General features: G+C 40.9%; 1 protein-coding gene across 8 annotated transcripts in view; it reads left to right on the top strand.

Moving 5' to 3' along the window:
- The window catches only part of SLIT2 (slit guidance ligand 2), a 317,606-nt gene that overhangs the window by 275,979 nt on the left and 19,446 nt on the right, over positions 1-22,181 (top strand). For 5 of the 8 annotated variants that reach the window (XM_053922868.2, XM_053922869.2, XM_053922865.2 and 2 more), the window contains 5 exons: positions 210-236; positions 13,573-13,666; positions 19,183-19,320; positions 19,426-19,666; positions 21,261-21,391. In XM_053922868.2, coding sequence (XP_053778843.1) covers positions 210-236; positions 13,573-13,666; positions 19,183-19,320; positions 19,426-19,666; positions 21,261-21,391 — 631 coding nt within the window. The remainder of the gene's footprint in view (positions 1-209; positions 237-13,572; positions 13,667-19,182; positions 19,321-19,425; positions 19,667-21,260; positions 21,392-22,181) is intronic. The other 3 variants (XM_024573636.4, XM_024573635.4, XM_053922866.2) reach the window with 1 other exon arrangement.

The raw sequence follows: 22,181 nt of genomic DNA, 5'->3' as shown, positions 1-22,181 counted from the left end.
CCTCTGGCTCCCTGTGGTGGCCTTTGCCCGTGGCCTCATTCCCTCCATGTCTGTGCGCTTGGCCAGCCGTAGGTAAGAAATGGAAGCCTTGCTTCACTTTGCCTTCTCAGCCTTGGCCTCTCTGTTGTTAAATGCATTAGCTTCCTGTGCTCTGCTGTTGTACCGCGATGTAAAAAGTCTTTTGTCTCTTCTGTCTTTGTCGCTGCCAGCTGCTAATCTGAATGAGGTGGAAAAAGGTTAGTTGCCTTTTAAGTCTATTATGATTTTCGTTTCTGTTTCCCTCTTTCTTTTAAAGCTGCACAGATTTCATTACCTTGGAATGTTGACATGGTAAAAGGAATGTTGACAACATCTGAAATAAATGTGTTCAATCAGCCAGGCAGATGCTGGATAGATGACTAGCTATGCCAAACCCTATAAAAGGGCATCTGAAACGCGCTTGCCCAGTTTCTAGAAGGCTGTGAAAGAAACCTCCCGAGTGGGCAGAAGGGCGGCTAAAAAGAAAGACTAACAGTTTCTACTTTCTACTTTTCCGTATGCTTTTACTTTTTAAAAAAATATAGTATATCTTATTGATTATGCTTTTACTTTTTTAAAGATATCATGAACATGAATTATTTTTATGATGAAAAATACATGTCATTTATAGTACATCAGATAGAGTATAGATAGAAAAATGTTTTCAATAGTGGGAATTTTTCAATAACATTAAACTAATATCTTTAGTGATTTGAAACAGGAGAAATATTGAAAGGTGTATACACCTTTGTTCAAATATTTCAAAATGTTTATTAAAACATTTTATAAAATAAAAACTATGAAACCCAAGAGGTTGACTTATCAAATGACATTGTCAAATTCATATTATATTATATCATGAATACTAGGCAGTGTTTTTAAAGCATAAAAAGAAGTGTATTTCATCATTGGCATCAATATGGTCCATGCAGCTCCCCAAATATATCAGGGACCAGGAAAGGAAGTCCTAGAATTGATTAAGGCAGTAGGCACATTCGAGGAATCATTATGGAACCTTCGTGAAATGTTATCTTGAGGATTCAGAATTAGTACTAATAACACTGGATTTTCACTCATCCCATTGTCCAAAAGTCTTCAAGTGCCAAGTGCAGGAACAGCATCGTCTAAGGAGCCCAATATGTGCTTGTCTTGACAGTTGCAGTTGTGTGTGAAGCATCAGTAGTAAGAATATTGAGTTGACGTGGGTATGTTACACAGCAGCTTGCCCTGTCTCCTCTCGCTAGGACTTCATTTCTTTCTGTTGCATTGTTCGGGTAATTTACTGTGCTTGGTCACTTGCTCTTACTATGTGCAGAATTAAGTTGAAAAAATGGTTTCATATTTTAAAAATGTAAAAATACAACCTGGTCAATTCTCTGTGGATTGATGCATCCAATACCATTCTTAGTCAAATGTCATCTTTCCTTTTTACAAGTACTAAAGCAGTTGGTGGTCGGGGGCAGGGATGTCCACCGTCTTATTGTATCTCAGAAACATAGTAGCAATTATTCCATCACAGGAATATGCCCTTAAGTAGCTCTATACGCTCTCAGGAGCAAGCTTGGCAGTGTGATAGTGTTTTAAATCACCACATGGTTTCATGTGTTGACTAAATTTCCTGCTTATGTTATAAAAGATGTCTTTTATATCCAAGAGGCCACTGCTGACTGAATTTGCTTTTAAAAGCAGTCAAACCATTCTGTATTTTTTAATCCAAATCTTAACTAGAAATGAAATTCCAATTTCTTTATAACACTGAGGGTAATTTTCTTAAATAAAAAGAGGTACTGTAATTAGCCGGCATATGGTTAATTTTTAAAATCCCCGTAGATATGAACAATAAGGATTTGAGCAATAACTTGTATAAAACAATGAGAAAGCACTTACTCATGGGATTCACACCCTGTAACAAGGGGTCCAGATATGAGCCTAAGCCTAACTGACCCCAAGGCAACCATGCTAACTTGGGGACTTGCACTAGAACCAATCCCCCCTTATCTGCTGCCGTCCTCCAGGCTCAGAATCCTCGTACATCCCGCAGTGGCTCCCACTAATCCATGATGCCAGACAAGCTCTTCTGCTGCTGTCCCTTCAGCTTGCTACACAGAATGGCCCCTTATGTGCATTTGAAAAGAGTACAGGTAGCCACAAAATTCAGGTATAGGCAAGCAATCTATTTTATCTACACATGAGGAAAGCAAAGGAAAGCAAAAAAGTGTCTAATCAGTGCCTGTATAATTAATTAATTAATGTCCCTGATGACTAGGCTACTTTCCATCACTTAGGGCAGGTGGGATACTGATGAATTTGTATAGCTAATGGGGAAAGCTCAGGTATCTCATCCTAATATTTATCAACTCTGGGACCCCTCCCAGTCTTGTTTATTTTTGGTTTTCCTGTGACATAGGGATAATGATACTTTTCCCAACTCACATAGCTATGTCAGAATTACATGGAAGAGCATGTGGGAAAACACTTTACAATGTTACATGTCTATACTCCAGAAATATCAAGGGCTACCCTGTATGACCCGTGAAATGTAAATGTTTTGCATCATTTAATTCCAGCCATCATCTCTACATTGACATAATTTAGATGATTTAAAGCCATTCCCGATGACATAAGAATTCTTACAGTTATTTTGATAAATTCCACCTAAAGGAAATTATTTGTATGAAGGAAATTTTTCTCCCCATATTTTTCAGTACTATCTTTTCAAAATTATTTTGTTATTTTTTTATGCTTACTTCAAGTGGAAAGACTTTACCTAGGGTTGATCTATAGTTCTTTTTACCCCCTTACTCTACTTTGAAGTTTAAGAAAATATTAAATGCTGAAAAACTTTGGATTCTGTCGCATTTTTTAGGTTTTATACATATTTTTGGATTTTTATGATCTCTTAAAAATAGTGACTCCTTCTGTTATTGATTCTGCCTCGAGATGCGTGAGGTTTTTATATCCAAGTCAGTACAGCTGCAGGCATACCTGTAGTCTGCTTAACTGGAGCAAATTCTCTGGCAACCTAGTGATACTGTGTGGGCTTTGTTCATCTCCCGTCCTTTCAAAGCCCGCTTCAATGCCTGTGAGTCTCAGAAAACATTGGAGTGACCCTGTTTGCTCTTGAGTTAATAGGCAGAGACCACTGAGCCCAGAACAACATTTCGGCTTAACCAAGCCCTATTCAATCCAATTTGGATTTATTTATTTTAAGAATGGATTTAAATATTTCTGCAGTTTCAGTAGCTGTTGGGATTGGCTCCATTATTGAGCTTCAATGTTCCGATGAGGAAGTACTGGAAAATGAAAAACACCTCCTTTTTGTTTATTTGTTGGGGAGGTAAGTTTTTCCATTTTAAAAATTCAGAAGATATTTATTGAGAAAATACCTTATGCAGGACACTGTGCTAAGCATTCAAAGTGATACAGAAATGCATAAAACATTACCCTTGTCCACCAGGCAAAACTTTGGCTTTGCTTCTCCCTGCAAGTTCAGGCTAGGTCAGTTGGTTTGCCAGTGCAAAGTCATCACTCCTCATAAACCAATAAAGTTAACGGCATCATGTCGTTACTCTACCAGTTTGTAAGCAAAGAGAAACACTCATTTCTGACTACAAAGCCTAATCCAACTTTCTGGCAAACAAGCATTATGGAGCAATCCATTTTATATCATTTAGAACAAAAGTGAGAACATAAAATGATTGCCCTTGTTGGAAACATTTTAATATCCACATTTATAGCATGTAGTTTTGAGCCTTCCTGCTTTGAATTACGATTAACTTGACCTCATGAGGTTGGTTACTCTGTGGCGACATCCTGTTGGAACATATGTCCCATGTGCACAATTTGGACACCAAGAGGACATTTACCAGTGGCTCACGTATCTTCAGAAATTCAGGGCCCCTCAGCAGCAGTCCCCTGTGTTTCTGCATGGACATTGGGATTTAATTAAGGTCAGATAAGCAGGTGTGACCTGGATTGTTTATTGGTCAAGATCATATTGTGAAGGTCGGTAACTATTTCTAATGGAGAAGACAAATTTCAGGATGGTCAACACAAATAAGAGAGGATCAGGTTATTAAAAAGAATCTTCAGGGAGAGTTGGCTCTTTTTTAAAAAAATAATTAGAATCACACTATTTATAAATAGTTCTTTACTTACTGATGGACATAAAACCAACTATTACCGTCACCACCGAGAACACTGGAGACTGGACATCCGCCCGTGTCAGTGTGCTGTGGTGGCTGGAATTGTAGCCTTGAGCAGAGTATGTAACAAGCAGATCTGGCCTAACTCAGCAAAAGCGGAGGAAATAGAAGTACTTTTCTTTCAGGTCCAATTCATTTAACCTGTCCTGGGATGACTCCCATAATCCCATCCACTGTGTCCACCCTCTACTAAAGTTCATCCATCAGCATGCTACACTGCAAGGTCTGTAAGAGGAGAGAGAATGTTTTTCTTTACATGGATAAATAACAGAAGGAAAACCACAACGAGATATCACCTCACACCTGTCAGAACGGCCATCATCAATACGCCAGCAAACAAGCGCTGGCGAGGATGTGGAGAAAAGAGAAACCTTGCACACCGTTGGTGGGGATGCAGACTGGTGCAGCCACTGTGGGAAGCAGTGTGGAGTGACTGCAAAGTAGTAGAAATGGATCTGCTTTTGGGCCCAGTGATCCCACTTCTGAGAATATCCCAAGAAACCTGGAACACTAATTCGAAAGAATATAAGTACCCCCTATGTTCCTTACAGTGTTATTTACAATAGCCAAGATTTGGAGGTAGCCCAAGTGCCCATTAGTAGATGAATGAATAGAAGAGCTGTGGTGTATTTACATAACACAATACTACTTGGCCATCAGAAAAGAAGGAACTCCTACCTTCTGAGACAGTACGGATGGGCCTGAATAGCATTATGCTAAGTGAAATAAGCCAGTCAGAGAAAGACAAATGCCATTATGATTCCACTCATATGTGGAATCTAATGAACAAAATAAACTAACAAAAAAAACCCCAAATGGGTAATATATAATTTCTAATACGAATTGAATGGAACTTTTAAAATTTGGTCATGTGAATCATTCAGGTCCACTTATCTTCACCTTTCTCAAACATGCCAGTTAAGTGCTAACACACACACTCCTTGATCCCCGGGCTCCTCATCCTCTCCACTTCCGCTGGGGACTGTCATTAGAGGAGATTGCAGGAAAGTCTGAGTCGACAGGCCACTCAAGTAGAGTGAAACCGGTACCCTTTATTCAGGTTTTTTCTTGAACCAAGTAAGAGCTCACATGCAAATATTTGAAGAATGATGCATTTGACCCTCCAAAAATCTGTGTCCTGGGGATTCGGTCAGGAATTCAACCAGACTTCCTCCCTCATTACAAGTATATTTGGAAATGTCCTAACCGATTAGCTTTAACATTAGAATTCTGGTCCGGTTATTCAGATTGCTGTCATAAATTCCCTTTCCATTATTATCAATATCAATGATCCTTTTGTATTAAATAAAAAGCATTTGGTGCAATTTAAGAATAGGAACAAGAACAGGCTGTACCATCAGCTCAGAACCCTCCCCACCCCTTTCATGTACCCATGAGCCCCAGATGGACTCTGAGATTGTTTTTCCTGTTTCACACACACACAAAAAAGAAGAAGTTAACCTGGCTACATTAGCAGAAACTAGCAACAGTTAAGTGTTCCCACAATGTCATCTTACCTATATCTAAATTATATTTCTTCTAGATAAACATGCCCAACCTGAATTCCAAGGGCTAACTTTTGGAAAGATTCAAATGACATAGTTTTTAATTCAAATTTACTGTTTTATTTCTCCATTAGTGTAAAATAAATGAATACTTTAAACAGTGGTTAGAATTGGAAAATTCCAGAAATCCTAACTGAGGAACAAAGTGGCCAAGCTGTTTTCTGCTAAGCAGGCCCTCAGGACTGAATCAGCCTAGGTGAGACATACTGTCGCCCACATTCTTGGTAGACAGCAATTAATTACCCATCCAAGAACTCTTCAAAAGTTGCCTCTGATTAGCACAATTTACATAAAGAACAAATCTCTTCAGAGGTAATAATGATCTCATGGACTGTGTAGTACTGTTTTCAGTTACAAATAAAAATAAGAATAAGTTATGCAGCAGTTTCCAAATGGTCCATAGCCGAGTCACTAAATGGAACTCTTAAGGGGTGCTGGAAAATTGGGCATCTTGTCTCTCTAAATGATGCAGATTGTAACCTCCAGGGTAAGGACTTGGTCATGCTCACCCTTTAATCATTTGCTGGGTAGAGCTGAAAATATTTTCCCCCAACATTGTATTATAAAAATCATTAAACTAAAGCAACTTTTTATTTTGGTCAAATAAAAAATTCTCACTCCAGATTATGTATAAATGGATGCTATTACAAGAAGTTAATTTCTTTTTACACTATTATTAGTTACAGGAAACATTTAATGGTAACTGCCATGGACTAGATGGTATCACCATTACTCACTGACTTGTCAAAGCATCCCTATAGTTAAGAATTGGCAACAGTGCCATCAGTTAAAGCAGTATTTTTTAAGGCAAATATGGTTTAAGAAATTTGTGTGTGCAGAGAATGTAAATCATATTGGTGGCAGGATTCAACTCAAGTATCCTCCACTTCTGTTGACTATTGGTCTTTGACATAATTTAAGCTTATAAAAGCCTGTCAAGATTATGATTTTTGTAACTAAGGGCAATACAGATATTAGCAGGTTTTTTTAAGTCCAACTGTTACTCAAAGTTCTAGCCAATCTTCCAATTTGTAGTAAAGTTGATGGAACAAGGCATTGGACTCACTTTTCTCCCCCTCTGTACGACACTAGAGTTTGTGGTGTCACCTTTAATATCCTAATGTCTTATATAATTGGCCATCAGTACTACTGTTTGGGTGGCCAGTCTTGCACCTCCCTTTGGAAAGAGGGCTATGGGTTTATTAGTCCAAGTCAACCAAGGCTCACAGTGCTTTTAGGGGGAGACACTCAACCCGTAACACCAATCACTATATTTAAAATTCTTGATCTTTGCACCAGAAAGTTTGACCTTTCTTCAGCCTTCCCTATGTTGCAAAAAGGTACTTCCAACTATACAGACCAGGAAGCTAGAAGTTCCAGACACCTCCTTCCCTCAGCTGCCTCATCATCCTATCCCTCAAAGATGTCCATGTATTTGGCTGCCTAGCCATCTTCCCAGGCCATCCATCTCTCCTGAGTGCAAGCTGAGTCATCTCTCATGTCCATGTGTATGCACCCATCTGTAACCCTGGAGCCAGAATGTTCTTTTCAAAGTGCACATGTCACCTGGCCATCATCCAACTTCAGACCCTTCAATGGTGCCCAATGCCCATAGAGTCAAGACATTCTATCACATGGCCCCTGCCAACTTGTGTGGCCTCCTCTGGCACCGCGCTTTCCTGGACTCCCTCCCATCTCTCAGAGCTCATGTTCTCCACATCACCTGCCGCACAGAACCTCTGTCCGCTCTCCTCATCCCCCTCCACCCTCGCACCCAAGTCTCACCTCAGAAAGACCTCCCTCACAGTCAGTCCCTCTCCTAGAACACCTTGACATTTCTCTGCTTCGCCTGTATCACACAATCAATTAACACCTTCTCCTCCACCTCTCATGCATAACCCCCTGAGGATAGGGGTGTCAATCCCCAAGAAACAGGAGGTTTGTTGTCATTGCTGTCCACCACTGGACTCCAAATGTTGACTCGGCCTCACACATACTTGGCGCTGAAAATACATGATAATGTTGAACATCTGATTTCCTGTCAGACGCATTGAAAACACTGGAAGCAGATCACTCCCTGGGTGTCACGGGAGAAGTTTGTAGAACCGTTATAAAACTATTTTGTTAAGTTTGGTAATAAGAAATATAAACAAAATGATAACTGAAGATACCAGAAGCACAAGTGAAGATAAAAGGAAGGGCTCCTTGTGTTTAAAAAAGAAGGAACATTAATATCAGCTTGGTTTGCGGACCTAGAAGGAAGCAGGAGGCAAGGCCGACTCTAGGTACTCGGTCCCGGGAGAACCGTGGAGTGTGTTGAGATTTCTGCCTCCTGCAGTCACGTTCACGGTGTGGTACCTCAGGGGGCTCCGGACACATGCCGACACTTCGTTTTTAACACTGGATGCAGTAATGTTGTTTTGTGCAGCTGAGCGTGGTGCTCCTCTGCGAACTGGCTGTCTGCATTATCTGTCTCTTCTGTAGCATTTTTTAAGACTTTTGAGAGCCACAGTTGACCTTATACAACTTCAATTCCAGAAGCTCATTTTATTGATGAAGAATTGGGGCCCAGAACAGTGAAAGAGTTCACTTCTCTGCAACCAGCTCACTCTTTTACACTGAATAAGTTGCAGAAGACCATGCCAAGCAATAACTCAGCGACCTAGGTGTCGTCTCACCCTGCAAGAGCACTTTCTCTCTATGATTTCTCCCTTTGTGCTCGCTCACTCTTCACTCTAGACCGAACATTAACGCTGAGGATTCAGCTTTCCCTCCTCTACCTACTCGGTGACCATGCCATTCATCATCTGAATCAGGGCATCTGCGAGAGTGTACGGGGGCACTGTGGATAACTACCATGGGGTCACACGTGTAAACCAGGGCTGTCCCGAGCAGGTCAGGATGTGTGGTCACATCACCACTCCATCAAGTTCTTCAGAAAAACCACCTTTGCAGGTGTTCAGAAGTTAATGAATGGCATCTCTCCCTCAAGGGTGGGCTTTGAGGAATCCCTCCCTTTTAGGGAAGTGGGCATCACTCTCACACGGCTCGTACTAGTGCTACTCTAGGACTGCCCTATTTACCTGCAGGAGCAAGTGACCCAACAACTAGATGTTACTTTCTTTCAAAAAAGACAACTCTCTTTGGGACATGTGGTGCTTTTTCTTCACAAGATAGAGTGGATCACTCACAAACTCTTCTATCCTAAAGAGGTAACAATCCCCATTGACCACTCTCTGTTTCTTGAAAACACAGACAACCAATATACACACACACACCTTTTTAGCTTCTCATCAACAAAATAAGCTGAAAACTAGAAGTATGAGGAAAATTAATTTGTCTGATCAAAAGGGAAAACACAAATGCCAGGAAACCATGATATTCCACACTGTTGCTTTGTCACTGGAGACTTTTATGGATCCAGGGGTGAAAGCAAATAAATAGGATTTTGTGGGTTGGAGCCAAATTATGGAGTCAAGGTCTGTCTAGAGACCCCTATCTTTTGAAGAGTTCAAGGGCACAGAAATTTAATCTGTGTTCAGTCACATTGACCTGAACCACTCCAGTGGGCTGACTTATCTCTTCTGATGCCATGTTAAAAATATAAAGACCTGCTGGTGGGAGAACAGATCACAACATTGACTATGTGTAGAATACAAAGAACATCTCCACTTTTTTTGTCACCTCACACTGTATCATCTCAGGAAGGGAGGCGGCCGCTGATGATACTGACTCGGGCCCTGGACCATTAAAAAAGCAAATTCAGGTGTCGTATTTTTTTCCTGATTTTTCCACTAACTCAAGTATTGCTCTGACTACACACACACTAAAGAGGAAGGAGGAGGAGGAGGAGAAGCAGCAGAAGGAGAAGCAGAAGAAGAAGGAAGAGGAGGGGAAGAGGGAGGAGGAGGAGCTGTAAAATTGCATGATGTCCTCTAAATACTATGAGGTTTGGGAGAAAGTTTTCATTAGTGACTAAAACCAGATGAGTACAGAACTGTTAGTGCTTTTTATTCCCATTCTTCCTAAAAAACCAGTGATGTTTTCAAATGTCCCATTTTCCTTACTGGTTGAGAAGTGGTATGAAGTCCTGCACTTGTGTATGGGACCTGCTACATCTCCCATCTTATGTTGTGCTCCTAGGTCTCAACACTACAGGGTACTGTTTGAAAAGCTGTCTTCCCCCAAATACAGCAGAATCCAATATAATTAGAACACACAGTAAACAAATAGTCCAATGAAAACATTAAGTTTAATATGTTGCCAGGGGAATATCTGAAGTAATTTTTAAAGAAAAGAACATAAGTTACTTATTACTGATGAGCAATTATTTAGTAAATTTAAACAGAAAAATGTCTAAAGGCTAAATTGAAATTCAAGTTAAATATAGATCAACAAGATAGAGTTTTTCCTTAAAAAGTATGAATATTTCTTTCAATAACTATTACTTTAGTGTGTCTCCACACCATACTCTAAAATGATATAAAGGCAGATACGCCAAGCACACCGCTCTCGACGATCTTACAAAGAAAGGAAATGAGATAAACATCAATCATACGCGATGTGCCCGGAACAATGCAACCTACAACCTTACCTTATGTGATTCTCATGAACGTTTAGTGACTGCAAATTGGCAGCCTTTACAACAGTCTGACACAGTAGTAAGCACTGTATAATTATTTATTAAGTCAATATCAACGCATACAATATGTGTCATAAGTAGAAGCAAACATATAAAAAGTGTAGATAGGTAACAAGTGGTTAATAACATCTAGGAAATTTTCATAAAGAAGGGGGCATATAATGGAAGGAAAAATTGAGAACAGAACTTATTAAAGTTACGAAGGCAAAATGAAACACCATCAACCCAGGCACCGATTCGAGGTAAATTTGTAAACCAGAGAACAGACACAGGTGCCCACAGTGTTGGATGGAAGACTGGGCTTTAAGGTGAGTCAGGCAGTAATGGGACAGCAAATGCTTTTGCGATTTTTGTTAGTATTACAATATTTGGTGCTATTTAAAAGGAGAAAATTTCTTTTTGAAGTAATCAATCAATCTTACCGGAGAGACAAATGTGTGGCTGTGTAATGGTCACAAAGAGCTGTCCTGCACGGCTCTAGCAGTGGTTCCTCCTGCTGCTATGCTATTTTAGTGACACACATTCCTTACAAGGTGAGAACTGCTTGACATTCACGTAGCTTTTCACATTCAGGCTGGCATGCTTAGTCTTAAAGCTGCGATTGATTACGGCCTTGATGATCTGTTTAGCCAACAGTTACTTAGAACCGTCTCCTTTCCACGTCAAGTTTATGGAGAAATACCTGGCAGAGAATAAAGGGTCAACTCTGTGTTCTTCTCTCAGAGCTGAAGTTCTTTCCCTCCGTTCTATCTCCAGCTCAGACTTTCTCTGGTAGATTGAGAGCGGACTGAGGGTAGCGTTTGCCACATCCATCCTTGTAGCCCCAGCGCCCAGCACAGAGCACCATATAGTAAATCCTTGTGAACCCCGGTTTAGATTGGCTTCATTGAGTTGGATTGGGTTGGATCAAATGGGATCAGATCAAAATGAATAAGAAGTAAAATGTATCCTCTTTTATTATTTTTAAAACAATTTTTGTTTGGGTATAAAGTGAAAAGTACATAGGATGATATATATTATCTGTCTCAAATGATCCTTCACTGTCATCAGTTTTTTGCAAACTGCTTCGAATGTAGACTACTATAAGGAGCCTGAATCCAACCAACTAGGTTTGATTAGGAAATTAAAAGTGGTGTTTCATCATGGTGGGCCAATACATTATAATGAATAAATTCCATCCAGATGCATTACTTAAAATAATACTAACTGAAAGTGAGAGTTTTAGATAAACCCTGTTTAAAAATAGCTCATCGCATATACATTGTTAAAACCTTTTTGTATCACAGATTTAGAGACACAGAGAGCCTTCTTATAGAAAAGATAGGAGACTTTCAGTTGCAATTAGTTTGTATTATGAGATAGAAAAAACCCTAGCTTATCATAGATCAAACCGATGTAACACCTAGATGAGTACATTTATATATTTGCATTGTAGAGAAAGATCCTGGAAGTATAAATAATATGCCACACTTAGTTGTCCAGCAACTACTACCAATCAGCAAAGTATGGCTAAAAGGGCAGTCTTAAGACAAAGGGACATATTGCAAACTCCTGATTTTTTAACCAATGCTGTTTCAATCCATACACTTTGAACAAATAAAAGCTCTAATAGTTTCTTGGAAATAAATGGTGGCCCATGGCCCATAGGTGTGCCCCTACAATAATTAAAAAGTGATACAGAAGTAAGGTAGAAAATAAGAACTTTTATTTTGTATTTTTCTAGTTCCCTTAATATTTCACACAATGATTGGGAAAATCTTCTCACTGAAAACCACACTTGGCCTAACATATCTGAAAATAAAATATAATTGTGTTATTTGTATCTGCAGAAATTTTCTGAGAGAGTCAGACATGCAATTTAACATTGTGTGTCTAGACTTAGCATGATTGTACTTTTAGGTCACCTTTATTGATAAAAGCTGGTCCTTACAAGCTAGCTGATACCCAGGAAAAGGTCCGTGTTCTCTATCTAGATTGAGTTTCCTTTTGCCTTTTCCTGCCTATCTTGTTGCCTATCTTGGTGCATGTAGCTAAGGGATACCCTCTGGAGCTGCTGCAATAGGTCACAAGTGGGGGAAATATTTTATTCTAGACTTATAAGACCTTGGAGACTATGAAGACTCGAGGATTGTTCTTTCAGACATAAAATAGAATAAGCCATACATAAAAGGGTCCATACAGAATGAGGTCAGGCTCCAAACCAGGCAAAACGAATCTGTGGTGCTTTCAGGACAGTGGGTATTTGCCCCATGAGTCAGGCTGCTGGGATGCTGGGAAATGGTGTTGTTTCTGGACGTGGATGCTGGTTACATGAGTGGGCTCATTCTGTGGATAGTTATCAGCTATTCATTTATCCTTTGGATACATGCTATACCTCAATAAAAAGTCCAAAATAAAATAAATTTAACAATAGGAATGAAAAGCATTCAGCCCTAGCTGGTGTGGTTCAGTGGATTGAGTGCCAGCCCATGAACCAAGAGGTTGACAGTTGGATTCCCAGTCAGGGCACATGCCTGGGTTGAGGGCCAGGTCCCTAGTTGGGGGCGTGTGAGAGGCAACCGATCAATGTATTTCTCACACATTGATGTTTCTCTCTCTCTCTTTCTCCCTCCCTTACCCTCTTTCTAAAAATAAATAAGATCTTAGGAAGAAGGGAAGGAGGGAAGGAAGGAAGGAAGGGAGGGATGATGGAAGGAAGGGAGAAAGAAAGAAAAAGGAAGGAAGGAAGGAAGGAAGGAAGGAAGGAAGGAAGGAAGGAAGGAAGGAAAGGAAGGAGAAAGAAGAGAGAGAGAGAGAGAGGAAGGAGGGAAGGAAGGAAGGGAGGGAGGGAGGGAGGGAGGGAGGGAGGGAGGAAGAAAGAAGAAAAGAAAAGAAAGAGAAAAGCATTCAGATTTCCTTTTTCTAATTCTGCAGTATATTCTAAAAGGGCAGGTGTTTGTCACAGATCACAACACTTGTGTTGTCCCGAATCACAAGACTATCGAGCAGCAGAACTAGAATTTTGCATCTTCTGCTTCCATGTCTTGTGATTTTTTTCCCCCAGTCACAAGCTGGGCCGACCTATGAAGCCCATGACATAGCCTGCTGGCCGGAAGCCTGGTCCCCTTTCTCTATGAACTAACACTGTTTGCCATGTTCACAGGCGAGTTGTGTGAGGAGAAGCTGGACTTTTGTGCCCAGGACCTGAACCCTTGTCAGCACAACTCCAAGTGCATCCTGACACCTAAAGGATACAAGTAAGTCAGGGGCTACCTTGCTGCTCACATTGAGGGGAGCCTTCCTTTCAGGATCCGCCTTCACCCCTTTGCTCGGCTTAAAGGAAGATATTCTCTGGGATCAGTGGATTTGTCTAAATGGCCATAAGCAGCATGGATTTTTTTTTTTTTAGTTCACTAAAAACATAAAAGAGAGTGCTTCCTCTTTTCCATGACTTCCTAGGAAGGCGTGTATGAAGTCAAATAGCCTTTGACTAGATGAACAAAATTTATTTGAAGGCCAAATAAGTGTGGAATAGCTGATAGGTGCTTTATTATCTGAATGTAAGTCTGGTAAAATATGGAGTTTAATGAAACTGAAAGTTTTTGATCTGCAGAAATGCTTTAACTGCACAAGGTGAGGAAGGTAGAGGGGACATGTATCCCAGGTTGCCAGGGGACAGTCCCAGTGTGTGCCTGTTGTCTCAGTGTAATTATTAATAGTGCCCCTTCCCCTTCCCTGCGTCCCGTGTGGGAAGAGAAAGCATATAGTCTGTCTAGGCAGAAGGCTTCTCCAAGTGAACTCAGAACTTCCAAATCATTTGTATGCCCTCCTCAGCAATCTTGCTGAAATATGTTTGGCGTCAAAATTGAGTTACACCTTTGCCACAGTCCTGAAATATTTTCAGGGTCTATCAACAGCAACTTCTCTTCTTAGACATAGCAGTAGTTCAGAGATCGTCCTGTTCAAATTCTCCCTTTTGAATGTGATGAAACCATGGCCCGGATCAGTCAGCGGCTGTCCCAAGACCTCAGGGTTACTCCCTGGCAGAGCTGGAGGTCAGACATATACTTCCCAGCCGGGTGATTTTTCTAACACGGGTCACCTCTAAGTTTGGTCATTTATTAACCTTGCAGTTGGTGCATTATGGAAGGGAAGCTGGATTCACAGGGATGACACAGTTGGGTTTAGGAGTTGAGCTGTGGTTTCAGACAATTAGACAAGAACATCATTTGTTCTTTTATACAATATTTATGGACCACCTGTCATCGGTCAGGGCACATGGCCACCTGCCATCTTGTGCTTTTATGCTGCTTTATAGCTATTCACTTTCACAGGCTTTATTTTCTCGGTGAAATGACTCAGGCCTAATTGCCATAGGATTCAGAGAATCAAAAATGACTCAGGTCAAGAAGAGTTTTATGAGAGGAGATGGGAGCCGGGACTCTAACATTCTGAGATTTGTCAACAGACCTTCATACATTCTCTGTTGGATGGGAGGTAAGGGTCAGGTTTACCAAGATCCCCACTGCCTTTAAAGATCAACCTGAATAAAATATTTATCCTCAAGTTTTATTTAATTTTTTGATACAGCTTTGTTTAAAATTCATCATTTCAGAAAATACACAGTTGCAGTACCTGTCAATTCCTTTTGACGACAATCCTATCTAAAAACCAAAAGTCTTATTGAAATCATCAATTTATACAAAATTCTGTTTTGCATTTTTGTTCATCTAAATGCCATGCATAAATCACTTAAACTCCTAACATCTTTGATCTGCTCGCAGTTGAACTTGGCAAGTTGAAAGTCCATCACATACATAACAGATACAATTTCTCAGATAAATTGGTTAGTAAAGAAGGCGGTTTTCCACAGCTGCATATCTGCTATACAGGTTTCACAGGAATTTGTGTAATGTAATTATAAGAGAAAGTTTTAGCGAGACTTAATGGAGATCATTACAAAATGAGGAAGTTCATCCTCAGAAAGACAAATCTTTAATTCAGTGTCTTCCATTATTACCCATTAGATTATACTTTTTTTCAGTTACAGTTAATATTCAGTATTATTTTGTATTAGTTTTATGTGGACAGGATAGTGGTTTGAAATTTATGTAATTTATGAGGTGACCCTGATAAGTCTAGTACACACCTGGCGTCATACATAATTAATGCAATATTATTCACTACACATGTTACGCTGTGCTTTACATCCCCGTGACTATTTGTAACTACCAATTTGTACTTCTTAATCCCTTCACCTTTTTCACTCACTCAGTCCCTGAACCCCCCACCCCTCTGGCAACCATCAGTTTGTTCTCTGTATCTTTGAGTCTGTTTCTGTTTGTTCATTTATTTTGTTATTTAGATTCCACATATGAGTGAAATCAGGTGGCATTTGTCTTTCTCTCTCTGACTTATTTCACTTAGCGTAATACCCCTAGATCCATCCATGTCATCACAAATGGTAAGATTTCAGTCTTTCCATGGCTGAGTAATATTTTTTGTATATATATGTGCTACATCTTCCTTATCCATTCATCTGTCAATGGGCACTTAGGCTGCTTCCATATCTTGGCTATTGTAAATAATACTGCAACAAACACAGGGGCACATATATCTTTTTGAATTAGTGTTTTGGGTTTCTTTGGATAAATACCCAGAAGTGGAATTCCTGAGTCATAAGGTAGTTCTGGCCCTGGCTGGTGTGGCTCAGTGGATTGAGCACTGGCCTGCGAACCAAAGGGTCACCGGTTCACTTCCCAGTCTAGGTCACTTGCCTGGGTTGCAAGCCAGGCCCCCAGTGGGGTATCCACTACAGGCAACCATACATTGATGTCTCTCTCTCTCTTTTTCTCCCTCCCTTCCGCTCTCTAAAAATAAATAAATAAAATATTTTTAAAGATAAGGTAGTTCTATTTTTTTAATTTTTTGAAGTTGCACAGTCTTAAGAGTGCAGCTTACAGGATTATGGGTTAGTTCATTTGGGGACCTGGAGTTTTCAGCAGGAATGTGTGAGCTTGTTGACAGCTGGATGTAGGTAGCTGAGCAGAAAGCAGGTGAAGTCACAGCATGTGCCGTTACTCCCACATACACAGAACCACACATTGTGGGGGAGGCAGTTCTAAGAAAAATGGACTTAAAAACCAAAACTAGATGAATGCTGCTAAAGAAAAAATCTCTACTGACAAACATTGTTTGGACAAGTTGTACTGTTCCTTCAAGTTCATTTTCTTATTACTAAGCTAAGAGAGCTGGTTTTCCTTCTCCAGCTCATTATATACCTCATAAATCTCCTGAATTGCTTTGAGATATTTTTAGACCATGCTATGCCATAAGCAGTATTTTCAAGCATGCATCTTACTTAGTCAGCTTTTGGGCTTCCAAACAGTGTATTTTATAGTCTTTCCTTTCCTCCTCACTCCTTGACAGATAATGGATTTGAGGGACCATGATAGCTTTTATTGATATAACAGACTTCAAGGAATTTCTAATTAGATATTTTCTTCCTGTTTTCAAACAACGTCTGAGGAGCAAAAGAAAGACAAAGAAAAGTTGGTCATAATGTGACTCTAAGTTCTAATGGGCTTGAATAATGACATTTGTGGAGAAGGGAATATAAAATAGCTCTTAGCACAGCCACTATGGTGAATGTATGGTTCTCTTATCTTTTACTTTGATTTCTTTTCTCAGATAAATAATTCAGAATGTATCAAAGCATTTCTTCTTCCTTTTAATGCTCAGCACTTTAGCCCTGCTCACATTAACATGGGTGGAAGCTCTCTTCTCGGTGCTTGTCCATCTATTTGAGAATGTCTGTGGCCACTTAGGATCCATTTAACTTCAGACTTGTTTACTTTGCGTTGTTATGATTTAGCACTAAAACCGCTGCCTCTGGGGCAAGCGTGCTTACGGAGTGAGCTCATTTTATTTTTTAATTCATACGTGCAGAACGGCAGGTCTCTGTGTTACTCCATTTATTTTAATTCATCAGTTCTCCAGCAACTCTTAAATCCCGATTTTGAGTTTGCAGACAAAACCCCTGGCATTCAATAATGTCCACATCCACATCAGTGTTTTTAATTATCCTCATTCACTTAAACCCTGATGGCTTTGAAATAGAAAAGTGGGTGATTGCTACAGCCTAACCGTAAAGACTGATAGACTTACAAAGACTTAGTAGAATTATTTTTTTTAAATACCTACCATTTATTGATCATGCATTATATATCAAACACTATCTAGTTACTTTACAGGTAGTGTTTTGACTTAATCATTTAACAAACCTATGAGATGGAAGTTATTTTATTTTTTATATGTTACGTATGAGCACTTAGATTAAGTAACTTAGTCAAGACAACATACACTTAAAGATGAGGCCAGCGTACAAACCCAGTTCTGTCTAATGGCGAAGCCCAAATTCTATAAAGTTAATCCATACTTCCTTGGTTTATTTGTTTTTTTTAAGTCAGCGAACCCAAAACAGAAATGCTTATGGAAGCCCAATGCATAAAACTAATAAATTGCAACCAGAGAAGGTTGGAGGCGGAAGGAGTGTGGAGGGAAGCTACCAGAAGCATCCCACCCCTGCCGTGGCCATGTCTGTAGGGTTCCGTGGTCCCTGCAGCTCCACAAAGCACAGTTCGAAAACCACCGTACTTGCCACACTGCTGCCCTTCAGGCAGCTCGGGAGTCCCCCAGGACTTCCCATTCCTTGGTGTCACCGCCAGAAATTCCAATTGTCAGCACGAGCGAGTGACAGGTTTTGCAGAGAGCCCTGCAGAATTATCCGACAGCATGTGCAGTGGTCCAGGCTCCCTCGTCAGATTGTTTGGGTTCCGTTTCTGGTGAAAGCACTTACAAGTTGAATGTCTTTGAGTAAGGTAGTTAAGCAGAGTGTCTTTTAGCTTTCTCACCCGCAGGGTGGAGCAGAGATCGCACCAATGTCACGGGGCTGGGGAGAGCATTCAGTGAGTCCATGTAAGCCAAGCACTTAGGACAGGGTCTGGCACAGAGCAAGTTCTCAAAGAACAGCAACAGCAGCCTATCATCCCTGGTTCTTCACCCTCAGCACAGCTGAGACCTTTCTGCCCCTGTTGGGGGGACCAGGGTCTGGCCCCCAAGTCGTGGTTCCCATGCCCCACCCCATTAGGTCAGCCCCATTTGGGCGTAATGATTATCTGGATTTAGGATGAGTTAGGGTATCCAGTGTTAACATAATTTTTCACAAATATATATTTTATTCCAATGTATTTATTGTCAATTAGAATGTTTTTTAAATGTTATTCATTTAAAAATTGCTTAATACTTTCAGTAAATTTGACAACAGAGCAATTTTATCATCTCAACTCCTCAAATCAATTAGAGCTGAAAATAGAAGACCCTGTAGGCAAATAAAGTGGGGAAAGAGGGGAGGAAGGAAGAGAGAAAAAGAGGAAGGGGGGCAGAGAGAGAGGAAGGGAGGAGGAAAGTAGGAAAGCAAACGAGGTGGAGAGAGGCAGGAACCCTGGTGTAATGATTGTGTTCGTATTTGGATCGTGGACCCTCACTGTCATCAGGGAGATGGACGCCCCGTTCCTCTGCCGAACCACAAGGAGAAGCCAGAGGCTGCTTTGCAGACCAGCCCTGTTTCCTAGGCTTCCTTTCATCCAGAGGCTCTGTGAGCCTGTTGAAATACGTTTTTAAAGGCGGTGCCATCTTTTTCTAGATGGATGCAGCTGTTTTTGTCTCTGTGGCTCAGCTGGGTTTGAAACCACTTCCCCGCTTGTTCACACAGATGTGACTGCACACCAGGATACATCGGCGAGCACTGTGACGTGGATTTTGACGACTGCCAAGACCATAAGTGTAAAAACGGAGCCCATTGCACGGATGCAGTAAATGGCTATACATGCACCTGCCCCGACGGTTACAGGTGAGAGGAGCAACGTGCATCTGTGTGCGGAGTTGGGTCTCTCGGGACTCAGTTCACGCTGGCAATTAAGTGAAATCTAACCAGCGTATTTCTGTTCTTCTTCAGTGGCTTGTTCTGTGAGTTTTCTCCACCCATGGTCCTCCCTCGGACCAGCCCCTGTGATAATTTTGATTGCCAGAATGGGGCCCAGTGCATCGTCAGGACGAATGAGCCAATATGCCAGTGTTTGCCTGGCTACCAGGGGGAGAAGTGTGAAAAGCTGGTTAGTGTGAATTTTGTAAACAAAGAGTCCTATCTTCAAATTCCTTCGGCCAAGGTTCGGCCTCAAACGAACATCACGCTTCAGGTAAGATTTCTGCCGCTCATGAGAGCTGATCTCCTCTTAAGCCAAATTCAGGTTTAAAGCACACACATCCGTGGTACTTTGTGAGTGATAACGACTTCTTAGACAGACAGTTACAGACAGCAGAACACAGTGACAGGCAGTGCCCCCTGAGCTTCTGTCTTCTTTCCAGCATTTGTATTTTCCCCAGCTAAATGGGAATCAGGTATTTTTATTCATTACTTGTTTGAAAAAACACACAGCAAGACAATATATATCTCCTCGTTTTGTTCCTGGGAGAAAGCTTCTCGGTCATTTATTTTTATGACTCTGCTGTTCAGAATCTGCACAGGGAGGCTTTTCTTAGAGAATGTGCCACTGAGGGGAGAGAGCAGGTGTCACAGAACACACTATGGCAAAATATTGGCGAGCGCCTTTTCACTTTTCATGCAAAACCTTTGAGGATAGGCATGAAACGAACAAACTCAGGTTTATTGTTAGTCTTTCCACCAAGTTGCTGAGTAGCTTTGAGTCAGAGATTCAGGTCCCTATAGATAAGTTTAGTCTAGATTAGAGGTAATCAACCCACGTAAGTGACACAGGGCTGGTTGGGGCTGTGTGTTTGTTTATCTGGTAAGCAAAATAGTGTAATGTTTTGAACTGAAATGGTTTTAGCCTATTTCCTGTAGACCCCTCATCACAGTTGGTTTACCCTAGCACTCCAGTGAGGGGTGGGGGTTCTTTAGAAGTCATGAGGAAGAGGACCCTGCAAACAAGACAGTTTTACTTCATTAAAACTAAAACATCTTCCTGACTTCCAACATTTGCCACATTAGATTGTTACGAGAAGTACTCAGCACTGACTTTTACAAAACTGAGTCTTTAAAAGCCAAAACAAAAAAAGCCAAAAAGCAGGATGGGGCAGAGATTTCCCTCTTCTCATGCCATAACTGCAAAGAACTTACTTTTTTATATGAACTACAAAAGCAGTGTTGCTCAGTGGAGTCCCATTTCACACGTGCCATAGATACGGCTCCGGAGAAGCAAAATGAGCAGGAGGGTGAACAGCTCCAGGAAAGAAAGCGCAAGCGCACCCAGTGGTGCCTACTTAAGTATTTGTTGTTGTTCTTTTTCAACCGAACAGAACCATGGCCACTTTATTCCTGATTAGATTTGATCATTCTCTGCTGAGAAAATAGTTTGAAATCTAAGGGGAAAAGCTTGATTTACTATAAATACTGTGCACTGTAATGATGTGGAAAATATTTTTCAACTGTAATTTCCTGAAGTATAAATTATGTATGTCAATTCCTCGTTTTTGCATATTTATGGGACATGCATCTTTAAGCTTTGTCATTGCCAGTATGTATAGAAAGAATAAAAATATGAATGTAAAAAAGAAACACCTTTTAAGGTTCTTTAGGAATTTATTTGCAGCAAAGTAATTTAGACTAAGTTATCTTGCAAGTAACAATTCCAAGATGCGTTAGTATTTTCTCATAGCCATAAGGAAAAAATAAACCATAGTAAAAACCCTGTACTAAGCAGTCTTGTTTGTTTTGATGAAGTGTGTTTGGGTGACTGTGCATGCCGCTAACATCAGGGTCCTCCCTCCTAGATTGCTACAGATGAAGACAGTGGGATCCTCCTCTATAAGGGGGACAAAGACCATATCGCTGTGGAACTCTACCGGGGGCGTGTCCGTGCCAGCTATGACACCGGCTCTCACCCGGCTTCTGCCATTTACAGGTGAAGATCTCTCAGTTACTGGTAAAGGTGAAAACAGTTGTTTACTGGAGAACTGCTTCTCCTTTATTTCATACTGCGTAGGGGAGGGAATAAATGGGCAGGCTCTGTGATAAGTGTGTGAGGGGTCTGGCAGGAACAGATGGTGTACTGGAGTCAGATAACTAACTGCAGGTGAGATTTCTAACAGGACGACAGGTCTCCCCATTGCCCCAGTGGAGCGGCCCTATGAAACTTTTTGCAAACTGAAATGGCATAAAGTGGAAATAGTCACCTTAGGACACACCTGCTGAAGGGTGTACCAAATACAAGGAGAGAGAGAGAATACAGGTGCTCACAGACACAGTTCCATGTTAGGGTGGCTGGACGCTGAGGTGCTGAGTGGGGTTCCCATGGGAGGAGCTTTTGGTCCCACTCTCTCTGATCCAGGGGCACACTGCGTCCACACAGGCTACCTGAAAAACAAATGCTATTTTCACTTTCTAAAAGCAAAGCAGAAGAGTCTTATATTCACATTCCTTTGTCCAGACTCCTTTCTTTTTGTTAGGGCAAGCAGGTACTAATGCAGCATCTTCTGCAAAGTGGCTGTAATGTGAATTCATAAAGCAGGGATACCTGTATTTACAAAGCTTGGTAAGGACAGCATATTAACCTGGGGCTAGAAACCAGGGATGCTGCCAGCAGCCATATGGTTGAGGGAGTGGAAGGAGGCAGCGGTTTTGGAAATCCAAGGAACTGTGGAGAGGACTGCGGGACAGGAGCTATGACCCTCAGTGGAGTCAGCTGTCAGGGA

This window comes from Desmodus rotundus, chromosome 4 (assembly GCF_022682495.2).
Source record: "Desmodus rotundus isolate HL8 chromosome 4, HLdesRot8A.1, whole genome shotgun sequence".
NCBI classification, from domain to species: Eukaryota; Metazoa; Chordata; class Mammalia; order Chiroptera; family Phyllostomidae; genus Desmodus; species Desmodus rotundus.
This window is presented reverse-complemented; position numbering and strand designations above follow the sequence as displayed.